This window comes from Euprymna scolopes, chromosome 35 (genome assembly GCF_053919585.1).
Source record: "Euprymna scolopes isolate OS-2025 chromosome 35, ASM5391958v1, whole genome shotgun sequence".
Classification (NCBI taxonomy): Eukaryota; Metazoa; Mollusca; class Cephalopoda; order Sepiida; family Sepiolidae; genus Euprymna; species Euprymna scolopes.
Window position 1 is genome coordinate 19973012 of NC_136516.1, and position 23905 is coordinate 19996916.

Sequence of the window (23905 nt, forward strand, 5' to 3'; positions counted from 1 at the left end):
TAGACAGGATTAAAAAAAAGATGTCTAAAATCTAATAGATCTTGCATTCTTGGCCAAGCTCCAATCTTTATCCAATCATTGCAATGTGTCATCCCTGTATCCATTTTACAATTTTTTTTACTGGAGTGTGTTCTCGTGAACTCATAGTACTTGTGTCTCCTCAATGTAATATGCAGACTAATCTAACAAATAGCAAAATTCACTGTTTAGGTCCCTAGAGACCGGAAAGTCTTCTATTCTAATAGTTTTTTTTCAAAAGCCAGAGTTCGACGAAACATGGAGTATTTTTGTCGCATCTGAGCTGATGCATCTACCATTAGTCTCTCACTCTTAGACAGGATTTAAAAAAATGTCTAAAATCTAATGCAATGCGGCATAACTTTTTTTCTATTCTAATTGTTTCTTTCCTCAGACTGATAGACTTTGGAATTCCCTCCCTGTTTCCTGCTTGCTGGACACAATCCCAAATAGTAGCCCCTTACATCCCAAGGGGCAATATGCTTTGTTTGGGGTGAAAAAGAGTAAGAAAAAAAAATAAATAAATAAAAATAAGATTTGAGAACATCTTACCCAGGTAAACACCAATTTTCTGTTTTTAATTGTGATGTGTATTCAACAGCCAGACTGCTGTTGCATGCTGGGAACTGCAGTTTTTCAAAAACGATGTGAAACCTACAACTGTTGCAAGCCCGCAGAGCTATTTCACACATGGTAAGTACATCTGGACCAGCGGAATACACTCCAGGATAACCAGCGTTGACTACTGAGCCACTCTCACCTTCTACGCCGAGCAAGGTTTTGCCGTTGTATATTTTGATGCATTCGGTCAGTCCTAGAAAAGTAAAAAATAAGAGTACACATTCCAATGACCAAGCGACAGTATCAGTCCGTGATCATAATTTTCGTTCATTATTTTTAATTTTTTTTTTTCCATTTTTAATTATTTTTACTTACAATAATTGGAAAATACGAGATAGGTGAATTCTTAAAAACTGCATTCTCAATTCTTGACTAAACTAAGTGACCTTGACCTTTGGGCTAAGATCAAAGTGTAGTATCTGTTCTCATGCTGCACTACACTTTTTTGGTCTTGGTTAATGGAAAAGAAATCCTTCATGACTGATGCATTTTTTATTTTTGTTACTAACCAGAGTGCCCCCTTTTGGGGAGCTGGTTTACCCCCCCCCATATTAAAAACCAACCTTGTGTCTAACTCTGCCCTCATGGGAAGGCAAGTAAACTTTTAGTATCAAGTTTTGAAAAAAGTAGCAGTAGCAGCTTCTCTGCCCACTACCCATTTTTTTTTAAACCTTTTTATTTGTTTCTTTTCCTCCCACCTCCTCTTCTTCATACCAAGTTGTGGCCTGGAAGCATCACTAAAAAAAACACGAATATGTGTTAGAAAAGGTAATTTGTATTGAAACACAACGGAATATACAACAGAGAGTAACAGTCTTAGCACGTAACACCAAAGGTGGCATGCTACTAAAATACACAGGCCACACTGAGAGTTGGTATCTCTCGATCTGTATATACAGTTCAGGAGAGTTCATATTTTGTGCATGGGTGAGTCTCCAAAACAGTATGATATTTGTTCGTGCTTGTTTGAAATTAGGTTTTAGATTTATGGCTCCAATGCCATTACTGCAAAACGAAGAACTGCGTTTATTTTTAAAACTTGGTGACAACTGGAAATGTCTTGATCACTGCTTCATGTTACTAAATATTAGTCTGGGAAAACTAAATCCGAAACCAACAACAATTGAAAACTGCACTTTTGATCCGAGTACTTTCAGATCCGTCCAGATCCAGCATCAGGGAGGATAATTGCCAGTAAAGATTTAAAGTTATTTTTAAAGAAATCATTTTTTTTTTTTTTTCTTTCAGTAAATCACATGTGGTTAACTAACTATACTGACAGAATTTCAAAAACTATTCAGAAATATACCAAGTGAACCATGTGCAAGAGAGATTCAAACAGTTGCACTTTAAAGGATGGTCAGAATCTTAAAGAAGAAAGATCTCTCATTTGGAATGTATGAAATAACGGGTGAATGCCTGGCATCTGGTAGGATGCCCCATCCCCGGCTGGAACAAAATAATAAAAAATTTTAAAAAAATAAAAAGTATGAAAGTGTTCTGGGAGATTAATTTTATCGCTTTTTAGATATTGATGTTCTTTTCATACTGCCATAAAAGTTTTACAAGTGATTTACATTTTCTGTTGTGGGAAAACAGTGGTGGAACTACTTATACCAGTCCTACACTGTCCGATACTATACTGCTATTAATAAGCAGTTGGTTGGTTGGTTGTTTGTTTTACGGCATATCAACCCTTTTCAGGTTATTTAATGCCGAATCCAGTGATTTTGAAGAACAATTTTTAATAGGATATATTTGGGGTTTTTTTTAAGTCGGTTTCTATTTAGCCCATAGTTGGGACCCTAACAGGTACTACCACTCCGGGTCAGAGTGTACCTGGGAGCAATGGCGCCTCACCATCGGATATAGTTTAAGGTCATATCCAAGACCTGCTATTAATAAGCAGGACTAGTTATTCGTGATTGGACAATTCCAATATTTTACCCAATTCTGATACAAGTACCGATTCTGTACTAAATTTCTGATTCCGATGCAATTACAGATTCTCATTGCTTAAAAATCTCTAAAAATTTAACCATAAAATCATTATAAAAACACGTAAAAGCATACGTTAAACGTGCAGATATTTTCTCAAATTTGATAAATTTGTGTGCAGGTGCGATCTAGAGATTTTACTGGTATTTTAAAATCAATAAATGTTTATTATTTCATCATTGCAACCAGCAATGACAGATTTTGTTTTAAACAAAACCAAATAAAAAAAAGAAAGATAATTAAAGGAATCATTTTTGGCATCGGAAGGCACAGATTTTTCCCTGATTCTGATACCGATTCTGATATTTCAAAATGTTCTGATTTTTCTGATTCCCGATTCCATTAATTGTCCCATCTCTACTAGTTATCTCCTCTTCTCACCAGGTGGCTGATTAGCGAGGTGACCATATTTAACTTGCTTTAATATGTGTCTTTCTTTGATATATAAACCTTTCTTACGATTCATTAGTCTCTCAGTCTTTTAAATGACAACTTTGATACCAAAAATAAAAATAAATAAATAATAGGCAGACTATTATGCCTAAAAAGATTCTGTATCAAAGCTACAACCTCCCTAATTTCCTTCTTGGTACTTCCTTTTTCTCGTTTTCATCGGTGAATATTGAAAGAATAATCTAGTATTAAATTAGTGTCAGGTGTTTTTGGTAGCAGTATTAGGATTTCTGACTGTCAGGGCAAAAACTCCTCCTACTTCCTTTATTATTCATGGTTAGTAAAAACTAAAATATTGAACAGGATTAAATATAAAAATTGAATTATTTGTTATAAACATTAATACCTAATGACTTGAATGCCAATATTAGGACTTATGATTGTGAGGGTAAGAACTCCTCCCACTAACCTTATTTATGGTTAATGGAAAATAAAATATGAGTATGATAACAGAAAAAGAGACTTTGTAACTTAATGGTGAATACCTAATCTTTTTGTAATTCTAGAAAGGGGAAATGGTGTAAATTATATCAGTTGTATACTGTTCGATATTTTACTGCTATTAATCAATTTGGCATAATCGCGTTGACACTCTGGTTCTAGTCAGATCACCAAAGTTAAGCAACGTTGAGCCTGGTTAGTACCAGATGATTGACCATTTGGGAATTCTAGGTGCTGTATGTGCTCTCCGCTTATCTCGGCATTTGTTTCTAGTCATTCTGTACAGACACTTCACTTGCCACTGGTATTTAACAATGTCGACTCAGGTGTGGTTGGAGATTGCGCAGCTCCTGCCACAAAAATTACATGTGCAGGCACCCCTTTGTGGATATCCATAGTCTGTCAAAAAAGAGCTCTTTTTTTTTTTTTAATTAAAAAATAATACTTAGTTATCTACCCCTTATGGTTCAGCCATCTTTAAATAGTTTTTACATAATAAATAAAAAAGAGAAAATGAAAATAAATATAAAACCTTGCTGTTCTTCTTCCTTATAACTGGCGATGCTTTTCACGGTCACCAAAAGAACTGTGACCAAAAACTCCAATTTGCGAGATAAGGAAACTGTAAAGACAACAAAAAAAAAAAAAAAAAAGAGAGAGACGCAATAATTAAATGCAACAAAATTACAAAAGAAAAAAAACAAACAAAAATGATTTCAAGACTTAACGAATCATTCGCAACAATGAACATAGAAGATATGAAATAGACTTCGTAATCTAGTGGCGGATGCCCTTTTCTCTTCCCTGCAACCTCTTTCCCACAGAAGAGACGCTGCGAGCCTGTCTTTACTTTATTGTTATTTTCATGGCAAGTGCTCATCTGAGCTCCAATCTATGGTCCCCGCCCCTGCTTGCCAAACTTTCATGAAAAATACTCGTCTATCTGAAACCACTATCAATAATTTCCCCCACTCTTTATCTTGCCTAAACCTAAACGTAGATTCCATGAACAAAACTTCTTTCCTAGAACTGCATGCCTGTGGAACTCTGTTCCGTTTTCCTGCTTTCCAGCTGACTACAATATGGTTGTCTTCAAGTATAATGTAAACAAGTTCTTGATGAGCCAGCCCCTTAAGTAATCCAATTCACCAAATTTCCACTACTACCGATTACTACAACATTTTCCCATTGACTACTGTACACTGATTAACCCTTATCCTTGAGTGGTCTCCGAGCCTTGATAAGTGGTGACTCCTTTGTAAAAAAAAAAAATAACTAAGTTTGCCGATGGTTCCACCCTGATGGTAGTGTTGGGACGATAAATTGGAATCGGGAATCAGAAAAATCAGAACTTTTGAGGGTATCAAAATCAGAAATATTTGCCAAAGACGAGTTTTTTTAATTTTCTTTTTTATTTGATTTTGTTTAATGCAAAATCTTCTACGATTGGAAGTAAATATTTATTGATTTTAAGCCACCATTAAACCTAAAATCTATAGATCCCCCTACACACACATACGTGTATCTTCACGCTTAGTAAAGAGTCTGCACATTTAACATGTTTTTATGGTAATCAGAGAAAAATAACAACTCTATAGTTAAATATTTAGAGATTTATAAAGAATCGGAATCAGAATCGGTAATTGTATAAGAATTGGGAAAAATATTGGAATTGTCCCATTACTAGCAAATGGGTTTGCTAGTCAGCCAATCAGATTCTTTGCTATTCACACACCCATCTATCATAGTCAATGGGCACAAGTTTATCAGGCAGATGTTCACTTGATCTTTAATTTACTTCTTTTTTACGTATTAAGCACTGTCGAAGTAAATACTAAAAATAGATAAAATTTTATTATATATTATTTTATTTATATATTTTTTTAATCCTTTGAGATGAGGCTTCATAATTTGTGTATCCATTTGTTTTTGTTTTTTTGCAGAAAGTTATCCTCGTCTTCATAGTTATTGTTGTTGTTGTTTCACCACATTTCGACCAACTTATCCTCTGGCCTTCTTTAAGTGGTTAATCACAACGAGATAGGGATGCTGAGTCTTGTAACTGTATCCTTAGTGATTACTGCCTTCCATAGTTGTTGTTGTCTCATCACACCTTGGCCAACTAATTCTCTGGCCTGCTTTGGGTAGGATTGAAACCGCTATCTTATAAGAACATAAAATTGGCCATGGTGAAACAATAACAACTATGAAGATGAGGACAAAAACAAATTAATACATAAAATTTTAGGTAAATGTATAGTTTAGCGGCATAAATTATTTGACAGACAAAAAAATTATAAAAACTATTTATTTTTTATAAAAAAAAATTATTAGACACAAAGGCTGAAATAAAACCAGAAAAAATTCATTTTTATTATTTTTTTATCATCTTTTTTATTAGACTTGTACTTATTGTACGACATTCGAGGCCGCCATATTGCTTTTAAAATTTGGCTTTTCTAAAGTTTGACAGATTGACCTTTTTAAGGCCCAAATTGACTTTTTTTACGCTCTTCCATTAAAAAAAAAATATGGTAGCCAAAAACATGGTTCATTAAAGAGCATAAAAATGCTAAATTTGACCTTAAAAAGGCCAATCTGTCAAACTTTAGAAAGGCCAAATTTTAAAAACAATATGGCGGCCTCTAATGTTGTATATTTAGTTTGATAAAAAAAATTATGAAAAAATAATAAAAATGAATTTTTTTCTACTTTTATTTCAGCCTTTGGGTGTAATAAATTTTTTTTATATAAAAATAAATAGTTTTTATAATTTTTTGTCTGCCAAATAATTTTTTTTTTTTTTACATGGAGTTCACCACTTATCAAGGCCCATTGGCCACTCGGGGATAAGGGTTATTGTGTGTACAGTAATCAATGGGATAGTGTAGCAATAGTATTGGAGAATTGATAAGGTGTCATTACTTGGGGGGGGGGCGGTTCATCAAGAATTTGTTTGTGTTGGACTTGAAGACATCCAGGTTGAAGTCGGAAGGGAAACAGGCAAGCGGAACAGAGTTCCACAGGCGTGCAGTTCTAAGAAAGAAGCTTTGTTCATGTAATGTACGTTTTGATTTAGGCACAGATAAGGAGTGGGGAAAATTATTGATGGTGGTTTCAGCTAGTCGGGTGTTTTTTGAAAAAGATTGGCGAGGGGGGACCAGAGAATGGAGCTCAGACAAGCACTTGCCATGGAAATAACGATAAAACAAAGACAGGCTCGCTACATCTCTTCTGTGGGAAAGAGGTTGCAGGGAAGAAAAAAGAGCATCCCCCACCAAGCGACGAAGTCTATTTTGTACTCTGTCAAGGCAGGATAAGCTGTTTTTAGCAGCTCCCGCCCAGATGTGGCAGCAGTACTCTATCTTTGGACATACTTGACTCTTATATAGATAGAGAATTGCATCATTAGTGAGATATCTTCTGGAGCGGTAGAAGGATCCCACCATTTTCCCAGAGACCTTGGCCACAGACTTAATGTATGTGTTCCATTTAAGATTTATGTCGCTAAACTACACATTTACTAAATTTCATGTAGATACATAATATATATATAATAGGAATAGTCTGAGGATAGTTTTTATTGCCATTATTTTTAAGATAACGCCATAGAAAATAATCTGAAGTTTAATGTGAAGCCGATTCCAAATCAAACATCTTATGAGTTAGTAGCACCAGATGATTCCGTTTTTCTTCCTTTCTCGTCAACTCAAATTATTTTTTTCTTAAAGAAACTGTATTATCTTTCAGGGTTTAATTCCTATCAGCTTGTAGATTCCGACCTGTTTCTTTTGCAAAGCTCAATCATGTTTTGCAAAGTCCCTCCCCCCTCCAAAAAAAAGACAATTTTCCTTTGCAAAACAACCAAACCAAACATCATGAATAAATATTTGAAGACAAAATGAACTTGAAGCAAAAAAAACTGTTACCAAAACGATCAGATTCGGCAATAAATAACCCGAAAAGGGTTGATATGCTGGAAAATAAAACAACCAAACCAAACATTGTGAATAAATATTTGAAGATATTAAGAACTTGAAGCATAAATGTAACGATCTTGCATGCCCGGGTAACACCGGTTCACCTTGCTTACAGGCTAAGAGTTGAGTGGGGTGTTTTACAGGGGGTTTAAGGAATTAATTTTTTTTCTAAAGTTTGTAATATGTTTTTATTGCCGATATGATAAACAGAAAAGAGAAGTGAAGTTGGCATGGCGACGAGAGGAAATATTGTTATAGGCCCACCTGTTATATTTAAGTGACAGACCCCCCCCCCCGTGTAAGTGATAGGAATTAAACCCCAAAATATAATACAGTTTCTTTAAGAAAAAAATAATTTGAGTTGATGAGAAAGAAAGAAAAAAGGAAAAAAGAATTAAAGAGAGATATGGTTACGAAAGAGAAAGAAGAAATTCACAAGAAAAGAGAAAAGAAAAAGAATATAAAATAATGGGAAAGAAAAAGGAAAGAGTAATCTCTAGAGAAGAAAAAAGAATCATCTCAAAAGGTAGGTGGCTGGAAATTATGTTTGATAAAAAACATTCTGTTTTTAGAAATAAGGGATTTGGCTGACTGATGTTGAAGAGAATGCATCGCCTCTGGGCTCTGGCCCAAGGAGCAAAACCCCTCAGAAAAGTTAAGTTGAAAGCTCTTGTTCCTAGTTAGGAGATTGTCTAAACGAACCTAGTTGTAACAACCTGCATTAGAAAGCTGTTAAGAACCTAAAGAACTCAACTGCCAAGACCAAGCTTGTTTCCTTCGACGTAAATACCCCCGACAAACCCGACAAGCAGCAAAATCCCACCTCTACACAGTAGAGATCCCTAGATGTAAGAAAGCCTTCTACTCCAATATTTTCTTCCCCAGAACTGCTAGACTTTGGAACTCCGTTCCGGGATTCTGCTTTCCCAACTGTACTGACATGCAGAAGTTCAAGTGTAATGTGAACAGACATCTTGCTACTTATCTCCCTTCATAATATCCCTGCAACTTATGTCCCTGATAGTAGCTCCCTACTTCAAGGTGGCACTGTGCCTTGTTTAAGGTGAACATTGAATAAAATAAAACGAATAAAGTGTACCCTGTATATTTTAAGAATATTTTATGAATAATTATTTTATTTGTTTATAAGAAAATGACCTCGAGTTTTCCTTTACTTATCGAATGCCAGCCTGAGTGAGGATGCAGTTCATTTCAGACACCAGACGATGGAAGACATAGACCGGATTCAGCACAAAGTCAAAGCGACGGCCGAAATAAACAGTGTTGCCACACAGACTTAGGGTCATGTATGTTTTGCGTGCCCTGAGTATCAGAGTGGTATTTTCCAGTGACCAGTGAGAGTCTGGTCACCCTTGGAGGGTCCACCACTAAACAGAGCTAAGAGTATGGTCGGGATTGACGAACACGGCTATCACAAATATGGTCCCGTGAACCAGGATTGTGACAGATGTAACCCAGAGGACATAGAGTTACATAAAAACCTTTTTATTATTATCTTTCTTTAAGGTCTTTTCTTATTTAATAATGATCTCATTTTTTTTTCCTGGTTCCAATACAATTACCGATTCTGATTCTTTTTAAATCTTTGAATATTTAGCTAAAGAGTTGGGGTTTTTTTTTTGGGGGGGGGGGTCAGGAATCAGATTACTGTGAATTCCCGTGTAATATGTGCATATATTATCAGAAACATAAAAATATACTTGTGAGTGGGGGAATCTATAGATTTTAGTTTTACTGTTAATTAAAAAAACACTCGTCTAACTACAACCATTATCAACAATTTTCTTGGCACTCTCTATCTGAACCTAAATCTAAACGTGGACTCCATGAACAAAGCTTCTTTCTTAGAACTGGTCACCTGTAGAACTCTATTCTGCTGGCTTGCTTTCAAGCTGACTACAATGTGGTCATCTTCAAGTCCAATGTAAACAAGTTCTTGTTGAGCCGCCCCCTAAATAATCCATTTCTACCCCATTTCCACAACTAACTATTAATATGCTCTTGTCTCCTTACACCCATTAACCCTTATCCTCGAGTGGCCTTCGGGCCTTGATAAGTGGTGACTCCTATGTAAAAAGAAAATATTTATTATTTTATCATTAGTACCAGTAATGGAAAATTAAGTTTTAAACAAAGACACAAATGGAACGACTAAAAGAACCGTTTGTAGAATCAAAAAATAGACACAAAACATTGATTCCAATATCCCAAAATGTTCAGATTTTTTTCGATTCCCGATTCTGATTAATTTCTCAAAACTAGAATTTTCATCATCATAATCAATGAAGGCAAGTATGTCAATTTGAAAGTTCGAAACAACAAGTTTAGATATTTGGAAATTTAAAAAGAATCAGAATCAGTAATTGTATCAAGCCCGTTCAACAGCAGATATCTTAACTGTAGTTTCTGAACGTATATACCGTTCATTGGATAAAACAGGGGAGGGTAGAGCGGTGGCCCTCGATATATCTATGGCTTTTGACAGGGTATGGCACGATGGTCTTCTAAGAAAAATTAGATCATATGGAATCACTGGAAGAATTCATAATGTAATTAAATCCTTCTTAAGTAATAGAAAAATCAAAGTTGTCCTCGACGGTCGTACATCCAAACAATACGACATAAATGCGGGAGTACCTCAGGGGTCTATCCTTGGACCTCTATTATTCCTGATATTCATAAACGACCTCCCTGATAATATTGTTTCGGAGATGGGTATATTTGCCGATGACACCACTCTCTATAACAGATATGAGGGGAAAACAAATGAACACATATCCAAGGAAATGGCAGAAACGCTAGAGGACGACCTCCAATCCGTAGTGGAATGGGGACAAAAATGGTTGATCACATTCAATGCTGCTAAGACTAAGCTTGTTTCCTTCAATAACTACAAGAAACCTTCTCTGCCACCAATAGCAATGGCCAAGAACACATTACCTGAAAGTACTTCTTTTAAACTCCTCGGCCTAACGTTTACAGGGAATATGAACTGGAATAGATACATTGAGAGCATTGCCAAGACTGCTGCAAGGAAGGTTGGCTCCCTCTACCGTGCTAGAAAACTACTTACGCCTGACAGTATCCTATATCTCTATAAGGCAACCATTCGCCCATGTATGGAGTACTGTTGTCACATCTGGGCTGGTGCATCTGCTTCTTGTCTCTCGCTCCTGGACAGGGTTCAAAAAAGAGTCGCCAACCTGATAGGTCCTGAACTGTCATCTAGGCTTCAGCCTCTGTCCCATCGACGAGATGTTGCATCCCTCTGCCTGTTCTACAAATACTTCAATGGTGAATGCTCTGACGAACTGCAAACACTTGTACCTCCCCGACGTAACTACCCTCGACAAACCCGACAAGCTACTAAGTCTCATCCCTTTACAGTAGAGATCCCTAGGTGCAAGAAAGCCTTTTACTCCAATAGTTTCTTCCCCAGAACTGCGGGTCTTTGGAACTCCCTTCCGGGATTCTGCTTTCCCAACTGCAATGATATGCAGAAGTTCTAGTGTAATGTTAACAAACATCTTTCTACTCATCTCCCTTCATAATGACCCCGCTAATTAAGTCCTTGATAGTAGCCCCCTGCTTCAAAATGGCACTGTGCCTTGTTTGGGGTGAAAATTGAATAAAAAAAAAAAATTTAAAAAAATCAGGATTGGAAATTTAAAAAAGAAATCAGAATCAGGAATTATCATGGATTCATCTCATCACTATCTTGGTACCACTCCCTCCCAACAATATTGGACTAACCCATCCACATGTAACATCTTGCATAAATAGGTAAACGAGGCCAATATAAGCAGATCACTGAAATTGAAACATTTTACGCCCATCATTCTGATCTCTTTACAGCCTAGTGCCACATTTTAATGTCCTTTGACCCAACCTTAGACTACCTGCTGCTCAAAAAAAAAAAAAACAATATTGGACAAACCCGTCCCTATGCAGTAGTCTGTCGAATCTATTATATGGAGGAGTGTCCTTTAACTAGAGTTAGGACGATTAATCGGAATCGGAATTGGAATCGGAAAAATCAGAACTTTGGGAGGAATATTAGAATCAGTTTTGGAATCATCACGATTATAGAAGCTGTAACGTAGTACATCGGATATAGCCCCCCCCCCAACAATATTGAATTAACCCATATAACACATGTAACATTTTGCAGGTCAACGAATTCATTATAAGCGGGTCACTGTAAAACAGTATTAACTCCCACCCCTACACAGTAGAGATCCCCAGATGCCAGAAAGCCTTCTACTCTCATAGTTTCTTCCCTAGGACTGCTAGGCTTTGGGATTCCCTTCCGAGTTCCTGCTTTCCTGACCATACTGACATGCAGAAGTGCAAGTGTAATGTAAACAGACATCTTGCTGCTCAACTCCCTACATAGCCTCCCTGTAAATTATGTTCCAGATAGTAGACCCCTACATCAAAGTGGCACTGTGCCTTGTTTGGGGTGAAAATGCAATAAGAAATAATTTTTTTTAAATCATCATTTGAAATCGGAAGACATTACACCCATTACTCTGATACTTTATTGTATAGGTATAAGAGTTGTCTGTTCCTGACAACAGGAAGTGACCAGGAGTGATCTCCCCTGAACAGAAAGTAATCAGGGATGATCTCCCCTGATGGTTATATGTAGCAGAGACATGGAAGCAGCCATTTGCTTTTTATGTGGAGCTTAGTAATAAGCTGTAAAGACACATTTTCCAACTTTACACTTACAAGATGTTTTTTTTTTCATCACGCTTTAGTATTTAGAGTGCTATGAGTGTCCCAGACTCCAGAATGGGCAATGCTTCCATGCAGTTAAGTCCAAAGGAGTTGACGTCAGTTAGGCTGCATGCAGTTATATTGCTTCTTACACACTAACATGAATTAAAACTAAAAAATTATACAAAACACTGTAAGAAACCCACTCAATCTATGTTATCGTGACATATATTGGACGGGTTTATAACATTATTTTGTACAATTTTTTAGTTTTAATTCATTTTCAAAACTTTAAATTTTACGAGCCAAGTGCACGGCCATTTTTCTTCTATCACGTAAACGCTTGACACTTGTTTTTCGAATCAATTAAACGTTCTAAAGTGAGCAAAACCACTGAAAAAATTTCCAGATAGGTAGAACAATAACTTATCTTGCGTTTGATAACATCTATTTGTTATGTATTTTTATTTTTTACCACTTTATCGAATCTCTGTGTATTGTAAAAACAAAGCTGAATATCAAATGAAATAAGCGAAATATTCTAACCCGCCTTATAGTACAATTGAACAAAAATTCTGTGTTCACATGCCCTTCCCCCCTCTTTTTTTTTTTTTTTTTTTTGAATGAGACCCTTTTTTTTATTTTTGGTACTTATGCAAAATACAGACCGTGCTATATTTTAGATTGGATTTTCAGTGCTAATTGAAAATAGCACTTATGCCAGCAATTAAAAGTTAAGAAAATATAAAAAATTATGTATGATGTACATACTTTTTACGGAACGAAGATGTTATATTCCAAAAAGCATGTAATTCGATCAAGTATTCTTTTTTATTCAAACAACTCAAGTTTTATGAATAAGCGAGTTGTAGTGTTTTCGTCAGCCATGATTAAATTCGATGAAATAAAAAAGAGGGGACAACTCAAATCGAAGTTGAGAGGTAAAAAATCAGCCTTATGTGCAATGTAGTTTAGCAGTAAAATTGCTAAAAATCGTAAATTTTGATTTTCATACTTTTAAAAAAGCTACTTGATCGATTTATGTGATTTTTGGAATATGACATCTTCGTTCTGTAACGAGTATGTACATCATACAGGCTTTTCTCTATTTTCTTCACTTTTAATTGCCGCCATTGTACGTGCTAATCTGAATAAGTTTATTAAATTGTCAGAGATACAGAATACTTAAAAAAAAGTAAAAAAAAAAAAAACTCCCATTGTTGATAATGGGTTTCTAAATAATAAAGTTATTTTTTCGGCGCGGTTTGCATTGCGTATAAGTACACATGTAGCAACCAGTATGTCCAGTATTTAAAAAAAAAAAAATGTCCAGCTGGAATAAATATCCAGCAGGAACATTTCACAGCGATCACTGCTTTGATACACCCATGTGTATGAAAAACGCATAGGACCATGACGTTATGATGCGATCACCGCACACATAAAACAAAAGGAACTATATTATGTTCCCTCGCATATTTTTATATTGCCACTTTGGTGTAGGGGCTACTATCAGGGGCAGCAACTACTGGGGCATTATGTTGGGATTTGGGCAGCAAGATGTCAGTTCACGTTACACTTCTGCATGTCAGTACAGTTGGGAAAGCAGGGACCTGGAATGGAACTCTAGAGTCTAGCGGTTCTGGGGAAGAAACTACTAGAGTAGAAAGATCTTTTACATCTAAGGATCTCTATTGTGTGGGGTTGGGATTTAGCTGCCTGTCGGGTTTGTCGAGGGTGTCTACGTCGTGGGGGCACAAGTGTCTGCAGTTCGTCAGAGCATTCACCATTAAAATACTTGTAGAACAGGCAGAGGGATGCAACGTTTCATCGATGGGACAGAGGCTGAAGCTTAGATGCCACTTCAGGGCTTATCAGATTGGCGACTCTCTTTTGAACCTTGTCTAGGGGCGAGAGACTAGCAGCAGATGCACCAGCCCAAATGTGACAACAATACTCCATACATGGGCGAATGGTGGCCTTATAGAGGTACAGGATACTTTCAGGTGTCAGTAGTTTTCTAGCACGGTAGAGAGAGCATACCTTTTTCGCAGCGGCCCTGTTAATGTTTTCAATATAATTGTTCCAACTCATGTTTCCTGTGAACGTTAGGCCTAGCAGTTTGAAAGATGAATACAATAAACAGGCTGAAAAGTTCGAGAAAGCCTGCATATAAAGATTTGACCGCCAAAATCAAATCAGTTTTCTCTTCAATTTCTCCAGTTCAACAAATTTCGTCTGAGGGAGATGTTAAAAACACCGTCATGATTTTACACGTGACATGCATGAACTTTAATACTCAGCGTGGAAATTTACCACATTGAGCGAGGATTTAAATCTCCTTTTAAACAACTTATTTCGAACTACTGTTCTTATGATACGACCACACACACACACACACACACACACACACACACACACACACACACACAAACACACACACAAAAACACACACGCACACACAAACACACACACAAAAACACACACACACACACACAAACACACAAACACACACACACAAACACACAAACACACACACACACACACAAAAACACACACACACACACACACACATCCGCTTATATGATTTATGGGTTGTTCTACACAAAAATAGCCACATGGACTTTAAGCTCACATGCGGAACACTTATCACACAAAAATCAGTAATTTCAAGCCTCGTGCTATTCTCACTTCATTAATCCTTCATTATGAACATTCAACACAAGAAAACACTTATGTTGGAACAATTTGAACTAATATTTCTAACACGTAAATAATTGTTGTTTATTTCGTGTTAATACTTTGAGTGTCGTCATTCTTAACTAACACATCAACCCAGCTTTGCTCGGGCCCTATGTACTGTTCATAACTTTATGTGCATGTATATATACATTAAAAAGTTTGACTCATGTCCAGGTAACCTACATCTAAAATTTCAAGTGTTTAGACCCAAAATTGGCAGAGGAGTTTGGTAGAGTCTGCAAATGTCAACTCTTTCAACTTTGACCCCTTGGCAGTCAAATTTTCTGCCAAAAACCGATTAAAAAGCTTGCCCTATGTCTGAATACATTTTATGCAAAATTTCCAATGTTTAAACCAAACATTGGCTGAGTAATTTGGTAGAGACGGAAGAGATCAATTTTTAAAAAATTTGACCCCAATTTTAACCCCTTAACATTTATTGCTTTGGACTCAAATCAAATTAAAAGTGTTTAGACCCAAAATTAGCGGAGGAATTTGGTAGTTTTCAAAGGTCAAATCGTTGAACTTTGACCCCTTGACCGCCAAATTCTGGCCAAAAACCAAGTAAAAAGATTTTCCCAAATCTCAATAGCCATCATGTCAAATCTTGAGTCTGTAAGACTGAAAATTGACAGAGTAGTTTGGTAGGGAAATGTACACACACAGGCACATATACAGACAGACAATTTCACTTTTATAGATATATAGATGTAAAAATGTGGATTGGTTAAACCTTTCTATTAATTGGCAGTCCGGTTAAATTTACCTTTAATGGTCCCGTGAATACATTCCCACAATTGCTGACTCCCGACTTGAATAAAAATAGTAACACACAACCTCGTCCTATAAATTGATAAATACTGATTATAGATTTATTACTGTACTGATCACCACATCTTTACACATGCATCTTACAATATAAACAAAACGAAAAGGTAAACAAAAAAATAAATATATGACAAATGTGCCCAAAGCAAGATAAATTACTCTTCTACCTACTTGGATAAGTTTTTTTATTTTTATTTTAAAGCGCTTTTTTTTTACTTCAAAATACAAGTAGTGTCGACTCTTAGGTTAGAACAAGACAAAAATGGCTGACAGAAGACGGTCTTCTCGGGAGTCTCGATAATCAATCAAAAATCAAAAATTAAATAAAATACTTGAAGAAACCCACTCAATATTGGTGACATTTATATATATATATTTTTTTTTCAGTGGTGAAAAAACCCGGACGAGAAACGAGAGTGCTCAATTTGTAGCCAGAACAGTATATAGGAAATTTATTGCTGTGAGTCCAGAATGAATGTACATTTTGTTTCCGCTAGGAAGATATCCTCTGAAGATGAGGAGAGATCTGACCAGCTTCGTCAGAATTCATAGATGGAAAAAACGATTTTTCCATTCTTATTCGTGTTAAAGCTCAGTTCATCTATGAATTCTGACGAAGCTGGTCGGATCTCTCCTCATCTTCAGAGGATATCTTCCTAGCGGAAACAAAATGTACATTCATTCTGGACTCATAGCAATAAATTTCCTATGTATGTATATATATATATATATATATATATATATATATATATATATATATATATATATATACTGAATAAATGACAAACAACTATATTCCAAAATTCATTATGTTGACCATCTTATAATTTATTCCTTTAATTCAGTTGACATTTACAATTCTTGACAGTATCTGTTTTGTAGCACAAAATCACTCACTTATTTATTATATCAATCAGTGAATCTATTATGCCCTTAACTCATCAGCAGAAATAGCAACAATCAATCCATCAAAATGAAATAAAGTGTGATTTGACATGATTAAAATCTGAAAATTGGAAGAGAAGCTGCAAATACCTTTAACATGTTTCCATTACGCCATTTTGAATTACACCATTTTTGAATTAAAGGAATAAATTATAAGATGGTCAACATCATGAATCTTGGAATATAACTTTTTGTTATTTATTCTCTATATTGCTCTGTAATTACATTGAGCTTCTTAAATAAGAATTGGTATATATTATAAGAAAATATATTTCTACAGAATATATTTATATATGTATATATATATATATATATATATATATATATATATATATGTATATATATATATTCAGGATTAATATTTTCAAGAGGTGAAACAAACAACAAATGAAGTTTTAACGAGGTTAATACAAGAGTGCCCAATACTGAAGCAGGGCAAGATATACTTTTTATTTGTTTTACATAAGCATTAACATATCGCTACACATACATGAGCATGTTTCGGCCAGCCAGTTTCAAGTAACTGGCGAACTCTTCAGAAGACGTTGCTTTTTATATATATATATATATATATATATATAGTCATCCACACACAGTACTGTTTCGCTGTATATATATATATATATATATATATATATATATATATATATAACTACTGCATTTATTCACATAAATTTAATATACGAAAGTATAGATTTATGCGTAAACTTTAAGTATTTACTTCAAAAGTGCTCAATATGTAGGTAGAGCTAGTTAGTAATTTATAAAATATATATGGCGATTAAGCTACACTGAATATTCTGCCTTTCATCCAACTATAGGATTCGTCAGGCTTATGCGCATAAGCCTGACGAATCCTATAGTTGGATGAAACGCAGAATATTCAGTGTAGCTTAATCGCCATATATATTTTATAAATTACTATATATATATATATATATATATATATATATATATATATATATATATATATATATATATATAAGAGCAAATAGTTAATAAAACATGTTAAAAAACACTTTGAAAAAGAGTTCAAAACATATTTAATCTGAAAAGGAAACACTGGATAGTCCTTAATCCGCAGAGTTTTGAAGAAATACTTTCCTTCTCATCAGAGGGTAGGAATTAGCAAAATGCGGGATCGGATTTTGCATGCAAAAGTATTTGATGAAACTGCAAGTAAGTCAAAGATCTTACTTGATAACAAAAAGTGAAGCAGAGGTAATATTGTGAAGAAAAAGGTGATTTCACTTGAAATCATCTTTACATCTGGTTGAGATTACTTTATAAATATTATAGAATTAATATTTATAATATACTTTAGTTTTACCATCTTGGATCATTTTGGTAAATTTAATTGTAATTTTTATTCATATATATATATATATATATATATATATATATGAGATCATTTGCAAGCACCGATCCTGGCGCTAGAACTGCTGACTATAAATATGATGGTTGTAGGTTCAAACTCTGGCTAGGGAGAGGTGCTAGCCTAGCTGCAGTGATGAGTTGTGATACAACGAAACAGTACTGTGTGTGTATGACTATATATATTTAAGACCCTTTCTTTGAGTAGAGCACTGTCATACATGTATCTCACCTGCTACTTAAATGGCTATAAAGCGAGTCTCCCTGTTTGTTTGTTTGTTTGTAAATAAACAAGCAGCTTGAACACTGTAAAAGCAGTGGGCGAGTGTTTATTTAAATGGATACTTGTTGAGGTCATTTGCGAGCACCGATCCCATGGGCCGGTGGGTAGAACTTCCTAATATCAACGCGATGGTTGTAGGTTTAATCCCCGACTAGAGAAAGATGCTAATCTAGCCACACTGATGAGTTGTGATACAGCGAAACAGTACTGTGTGTGGATGACTATTGTTGAATTTATTCCGCCCTTAACTCATCAGAAGAAAAAGCACTTATCAATTTTAAAAGAAAATAAAGGCAGATGAGCATAATTACAAAATCTGAAAATTGGGAGAGAAGTTGTAATTATTTTTTTTTATTTTGTTACGCCATCTTTATCAAATTAATAAGTGCTTTTTCTTCTGGTGTATTAAGGGCGGAATAAATTCCAGAATTGATATAATAATTACATGAATGATTATGCGCTACGAAACAGGTGCTGTCAAGAATTGTGCATGTCAACGTACTTAAAGGAATAAATTGTAAGATGGTCAACATCTTGAAATTTGGAATATAGACTTACTTTTGTCATTTATTTGAGCTTCATAAATTAAAGAATTGGTATAAATAAAAGGTGAAACATAATTGAATAAACATATTTCCCCATTTATTACTTAAAAACTTAAAGAAACAGCTCACATGCTCGGACATAACAACCTACTAAGCAAACCAAGCATAGCTGAATGCAATTTGGACACCTCTGATAGAGAGAGAAAACCTTGAATAATAACATAGGTTTAACATTAACAAAAACCAATTAGGAATTTCCTAGTGACATACAGCCGAGTGGTCCTAGACGTTGTATCAAAGTTTACAGTTACCCAAAGGTGTTCAATCCTGAACGAAAGCAGTGAAAAAGTAACACTCAAAAACAGAGAATCAGCAACTATGTCCCAAAGCCTAGCTGGAGTCCCAACACGGTAATAAAGGGTTGGGTTCGAGCCTCCTAACAAACGGTTCCCCAGTTCGATACAAAACACCTAACGAAGGCCGGAGGGCAAAACGGCCGAAACGTTGTGACAATAACAACCAAGATGAGGAAGTCAGTCCGACAATCTCAATCAATGAAAACACCTCATCTCAAAAATACAGACAATTACTATATTTCCCCATATATATAATTTATAAAACTCACTATGTCTGTCTCCATATTTTCAAACTCTATCTCTTCTGAAACTAAAAGTCGCAGAGCGGCACTAGGAGCCTCAAACGATTGGATGTTTTATGGGCCGTTCTTTTATGGGTCTTTAGCCAGTTAAAACAGTTTTAATTGATCAAAAATGAAAAAATCGTTATAAATTTTGTACATTCATCTTAATTTATTTTTTAGTTCATATGCGTGCCACGTGGGTAGAGTGGTAACGTCACCAGCTTTGACTTTTGCTTTCGGTTTCAATTCTAGCTGATGGCACCCAAATACATTTTTTTTTTTTTTAACTTTTGAAATCACGACTCCCATCATAATATATACAGAATCTGGATGAATTAAAATAACATATTTAAGCATACTTTATGACCAGACAAAGCTAGTATATATAAAATGAAATACTGAAGTGCAGCAAGAATACAGGTTGTATAATACTGTAAAAAATAAAGTCCAAATAAATATTCGTATCAATATTTATAAGACGATCCCAGGCAGATAAAGAAAGCTCAATATGCGAGATAGAGCAATAGTTAAAAAAAACAAAACAAAAAAAAACGTGATTCCTTTTGAAATATACCACTATTTATTGGATTTTATTTCGACTTTGAGTATCCTTTTTTACACTATCAATTTTACCACCTCAATTTTAATTTTCAGTCTATGTGCTAATAAGCAAAAGTCATTAATTACCCATATCTATTTTGTTAACAACATTTCTTCTGATGAGATAAGCCATTCACTGAAAATCCATGGATTAAGGAAAAGACTTTAATAATTATCTGTACTTCTTTGTCAAACAATAAATAAAAGGGCTCTAAATTCATCAGAACACGTTCCATTAAAGTATAACGTTTATATATATATATATATATATATATATATATATATATATATATAATATGAACAATATTATAAGCTCTCTATATATAATATGAACATATTATAAGCTCTATTTCCTTTTCGGTTTTATTGAGCTTTTTACATCTGGCTGAGTTTATTTTACTTGTAAATATTAACTCTTTAATATTTATAATATATTTTAAGTTTACCATTTTGATTACCTTAGTAAACTTATTGTAACTTTTATTTTTATTTTATATATATATATATATATATATATATATATATATATATATATATATATATATATATATATATATATTACTTCAGAATAGTTTTTATTTAACAATCAGTTGTTATGGAAACGTGAGATTGTAAGGTTTACAAAATATTACTGGCAGTAATATTCTATAATATTCCATGTCTCACTGGCTTTAGCAAATAGGGTGCATACCTTTATAAGTATTTGCTAATATTTTCTCTCCTCTGATGAGATGGTAGACATCGAAACCCTATAGGTTAAGGTGATTAATTTTCTAAAGCATTCTTTGTCTTGCTAAGAATAATAAAAATTCTTTGATATGAAACTCAACCACTTCATTTCATTTCAATGGGAGTTTTTTGAAATTCATTGAATTACAATTTGATATATATATATATATATATATATATATATATATATATATATATATATATATATATATATATATATATATATATATTATGATTTATTTAAAAAAAAAAAAGACTTAGCGCTATTTTCACCATTCACCAATAACACCCAGTGTGAATACACCTGAAGACGGTCGGAGGTTACATCGGCCGAAATTCTTTGAAAAAAAAATCAAACAACCAAGAGATGAGAACAAAAGTTCAAATAACAGAAAAAATAATTATCAAGCCTCATCTCAAAAAAATATGCAAGCATAAACTCTTTTGTTTTGTGGTCTATAACAACAAAAAGCCCCCTCCCCCTTCATTTTCGCAATGCGTTGTTAAGTAAAAAAAACTGACTTACTTGGCATTTCAAACGCGCAAGCCACCAAAACTGATGCGGAATAAGTCAGAGTTTGGTATGGATGTCCTGTCGTTTACAGCGTTGTTCGCTTTTAACATCCTCATCCTATGATGAGATTCTGCACACGAAGAAGATGAGACCAACAACAAAAATGATGATGATGGGGAAGCAGAAGAAAAAAAAAAATAATAATTGATAGTTTCGGTTTTGTTTTATTTTCGTTTTTTTTTTTTTGCTTTTTTTTCCCCCGCGACCTTTTTATTTATTTATTTTTTTTTTTTGCTCTTTTTTATTTCCTTTTTGTTGGGGGGGGGGTCTTTTCTTTTTTGCTATTTTTTTTATTTGTTTATTAATTTTATTTCCGATCCTTTTTTTTCATGTTTTTTTTAAATTATTTTTAGTTCCTTTTTCCGTTGTTATTTATGTGTTTATTTTTGCTTTGTTTTTCGTTCGTTTATTTATTTTTTTATTTACCTGTTTTAATGTTCATTTTTTTCCGCTTCCACCTTTGTATTTAAAATGCGCTGTTTATTTATTTATTTTTTCCTCTTTTCACCCAAAATATTATTGTTCCAATATGTAATTTAACATTTTCTTTATCATTCAACACATCTCAATTTAAATATTCTTTTGCGTTTTGCTTTGTTATTTTTATTTTTTATTTTATTTATCTATTTTTACTTTTTAAAACCCCCAATTATAAACAAACGTTACTTTTTTTTAAAGTATTATTTTTTTAAATTGATATTTTATTTGAATTCTTCCCTTTTTATTGTATTTATTTACTTTTCGGTCATTTATTTTTTATTTACTTATTTTTTTTAACCAAAAACTTTTATTCCAATTTCAGTTAACTCTTTCTTTTAACACAATACGTCATAAGATTTCCTTTTTTCCCCTTCTTCTTCTTCTTCTTTTTTTTTAAATCCCAATAAAGATGCTATTTTCTTTCAATTAAAATATTTTCGCGTTAAAGTTTGTTGGTTCCATTCTTCAATCATGGAAGATGGTGGTTCCTGGTTGTTTTCTCTTGGATTGGATAAACTTTGGACTCAAAGTTTGGTTTAACTTTTTTCTTTTTTTTTTTTTTCAGAGAGGGTGGAATCAATCGCCAATAAGCCAAAAACTCAGAAAAACTAGTATACCGTTTTCTTTTTAAGTCAATTATGTAAAATAAAAAAAAAAGAAAGAAAAAAACAGGAATTTATAAACGTAACAACTTTCAAAACAAACACCTTTTTTCTTCTCCCTCCTCTCTGTCTCTCTCTCCAACGAAAATTCCAATAACCGATATATAGAATAGATTCAGATAATTATTTTGATAATAATTGATTTGACGCCTTTTTTCCTCAAGGATAACGAAAGAAGAACGCGAAAAAAAAAAAAATGGTAACTTCTGGTGACGATATCGTTATTGTTTTTTTTTTTTTTTTTTTTTAGAGCTCTACGGGACGGTGTTGTTTCTTGCTGGATGATTGAACCCAGGATGGGGGGAGGGGGGAACGGTGAAAGATGGATTTTTGGGTAACGTTATTTCTGCAGTGTAGACACAGTTCACTTAGGAACTGAGAGAACCGTCGTTTACATAAGGTGGTAGTCGTGGTTATTAGTGATGATGAAAACGCTGATGATAGTGGAGAAGAAGAAACTGACATTAGTTCCACGGAGTCCAGTTTGGTTGGCATCGGGTAGGTTTTATTACTGTGGGTTAGGCTGTAGTTAAGAGTTGCTTGGATTGTAGACATTCCACCCTCGCATTTTTGTTTCCTTTTTCTTTTCTTTTTTTCTTCAATAATGATGATGATGATGATGGTGGTGGTGGTGACGATTATGATGATGGTCATCATCATCATAATCATCATCGATGTTTTGCATTATTGCTTATTCTTACCAGTGCCTACTGCCTCGCTGCCTCATCGCTTCATCAGCATCATCGTCGTCTTCATCATCATCTTCATCCACACAGTCTCTCTGTACTTTATGTGTTTGGGTGGCTGTTGTTAAGAGCTTTTTTTTTTTTTTTTTTTTTTTTGTATACAAAGGTTAGCAAATATGTCTGTATGTTTTCGGTGAAGGTAGGGAGGGGGTCGTTTTTTTTTTTTTCATGTAAACATGAGAGAGACAAGGGAAATAGGGAGGAAGAGAAATAGAGAGAGAGAGAGAGAAAAAGAGAGAGAGAGAGAATAAATCATATGTTAAAAACGAAGAGAGGTTTTTGGGTGGTGGGTTAGTGAAAACTTATAGAGTATAAACAAGATGAAATCTGGAAGAGAGAGAGAGAGAGAGAGAGAGAGAGAGAGAGAGAGAAACAAAGCAAGAGAGAGAAACAGATACGAGGATAGAGAGAAAGAGAAATAGAGAGAGAAAGAGAGAAGAATATAGAGAGAAACAGAAAGGAATACAGAGAGAAAGAGATAAACAAAAAGTAATGTATATAAA

The 23905-nt window shown here is 34.3% G+C and overlaps 1 protein-coding gene across 1 annotated transcript in view; it reads right to left on the reverse strand.

The window, feature by feature from the left end:
- Positions 1–22011, reverse strand: part of LOC145259723 (uncharacterized) — a 79494-nt gene extending 57483 nt beyond the window's left edge. The window contains exons 1-3 of the mRNA XM_080117410.1: positions 21467–22011; positions 4064–4153; positions 571–832 (exon numbers count right to left, since the gene is read on the reverse strand). Coding sequence (XP_079973536.1) covers positions 571–832; positions 4064–4153; positions 21467–21473 — 359 coding nt within the window. The 5' untranslated portion in view covers positions 21474–22011. The remainder of the gene's footprint in view (positions 1–570; positions 833–4063; positions 4154–21466) is intronic.
- Between the last annotated feature and the right edge of the window lie 1894 nt (positions 22012–23905).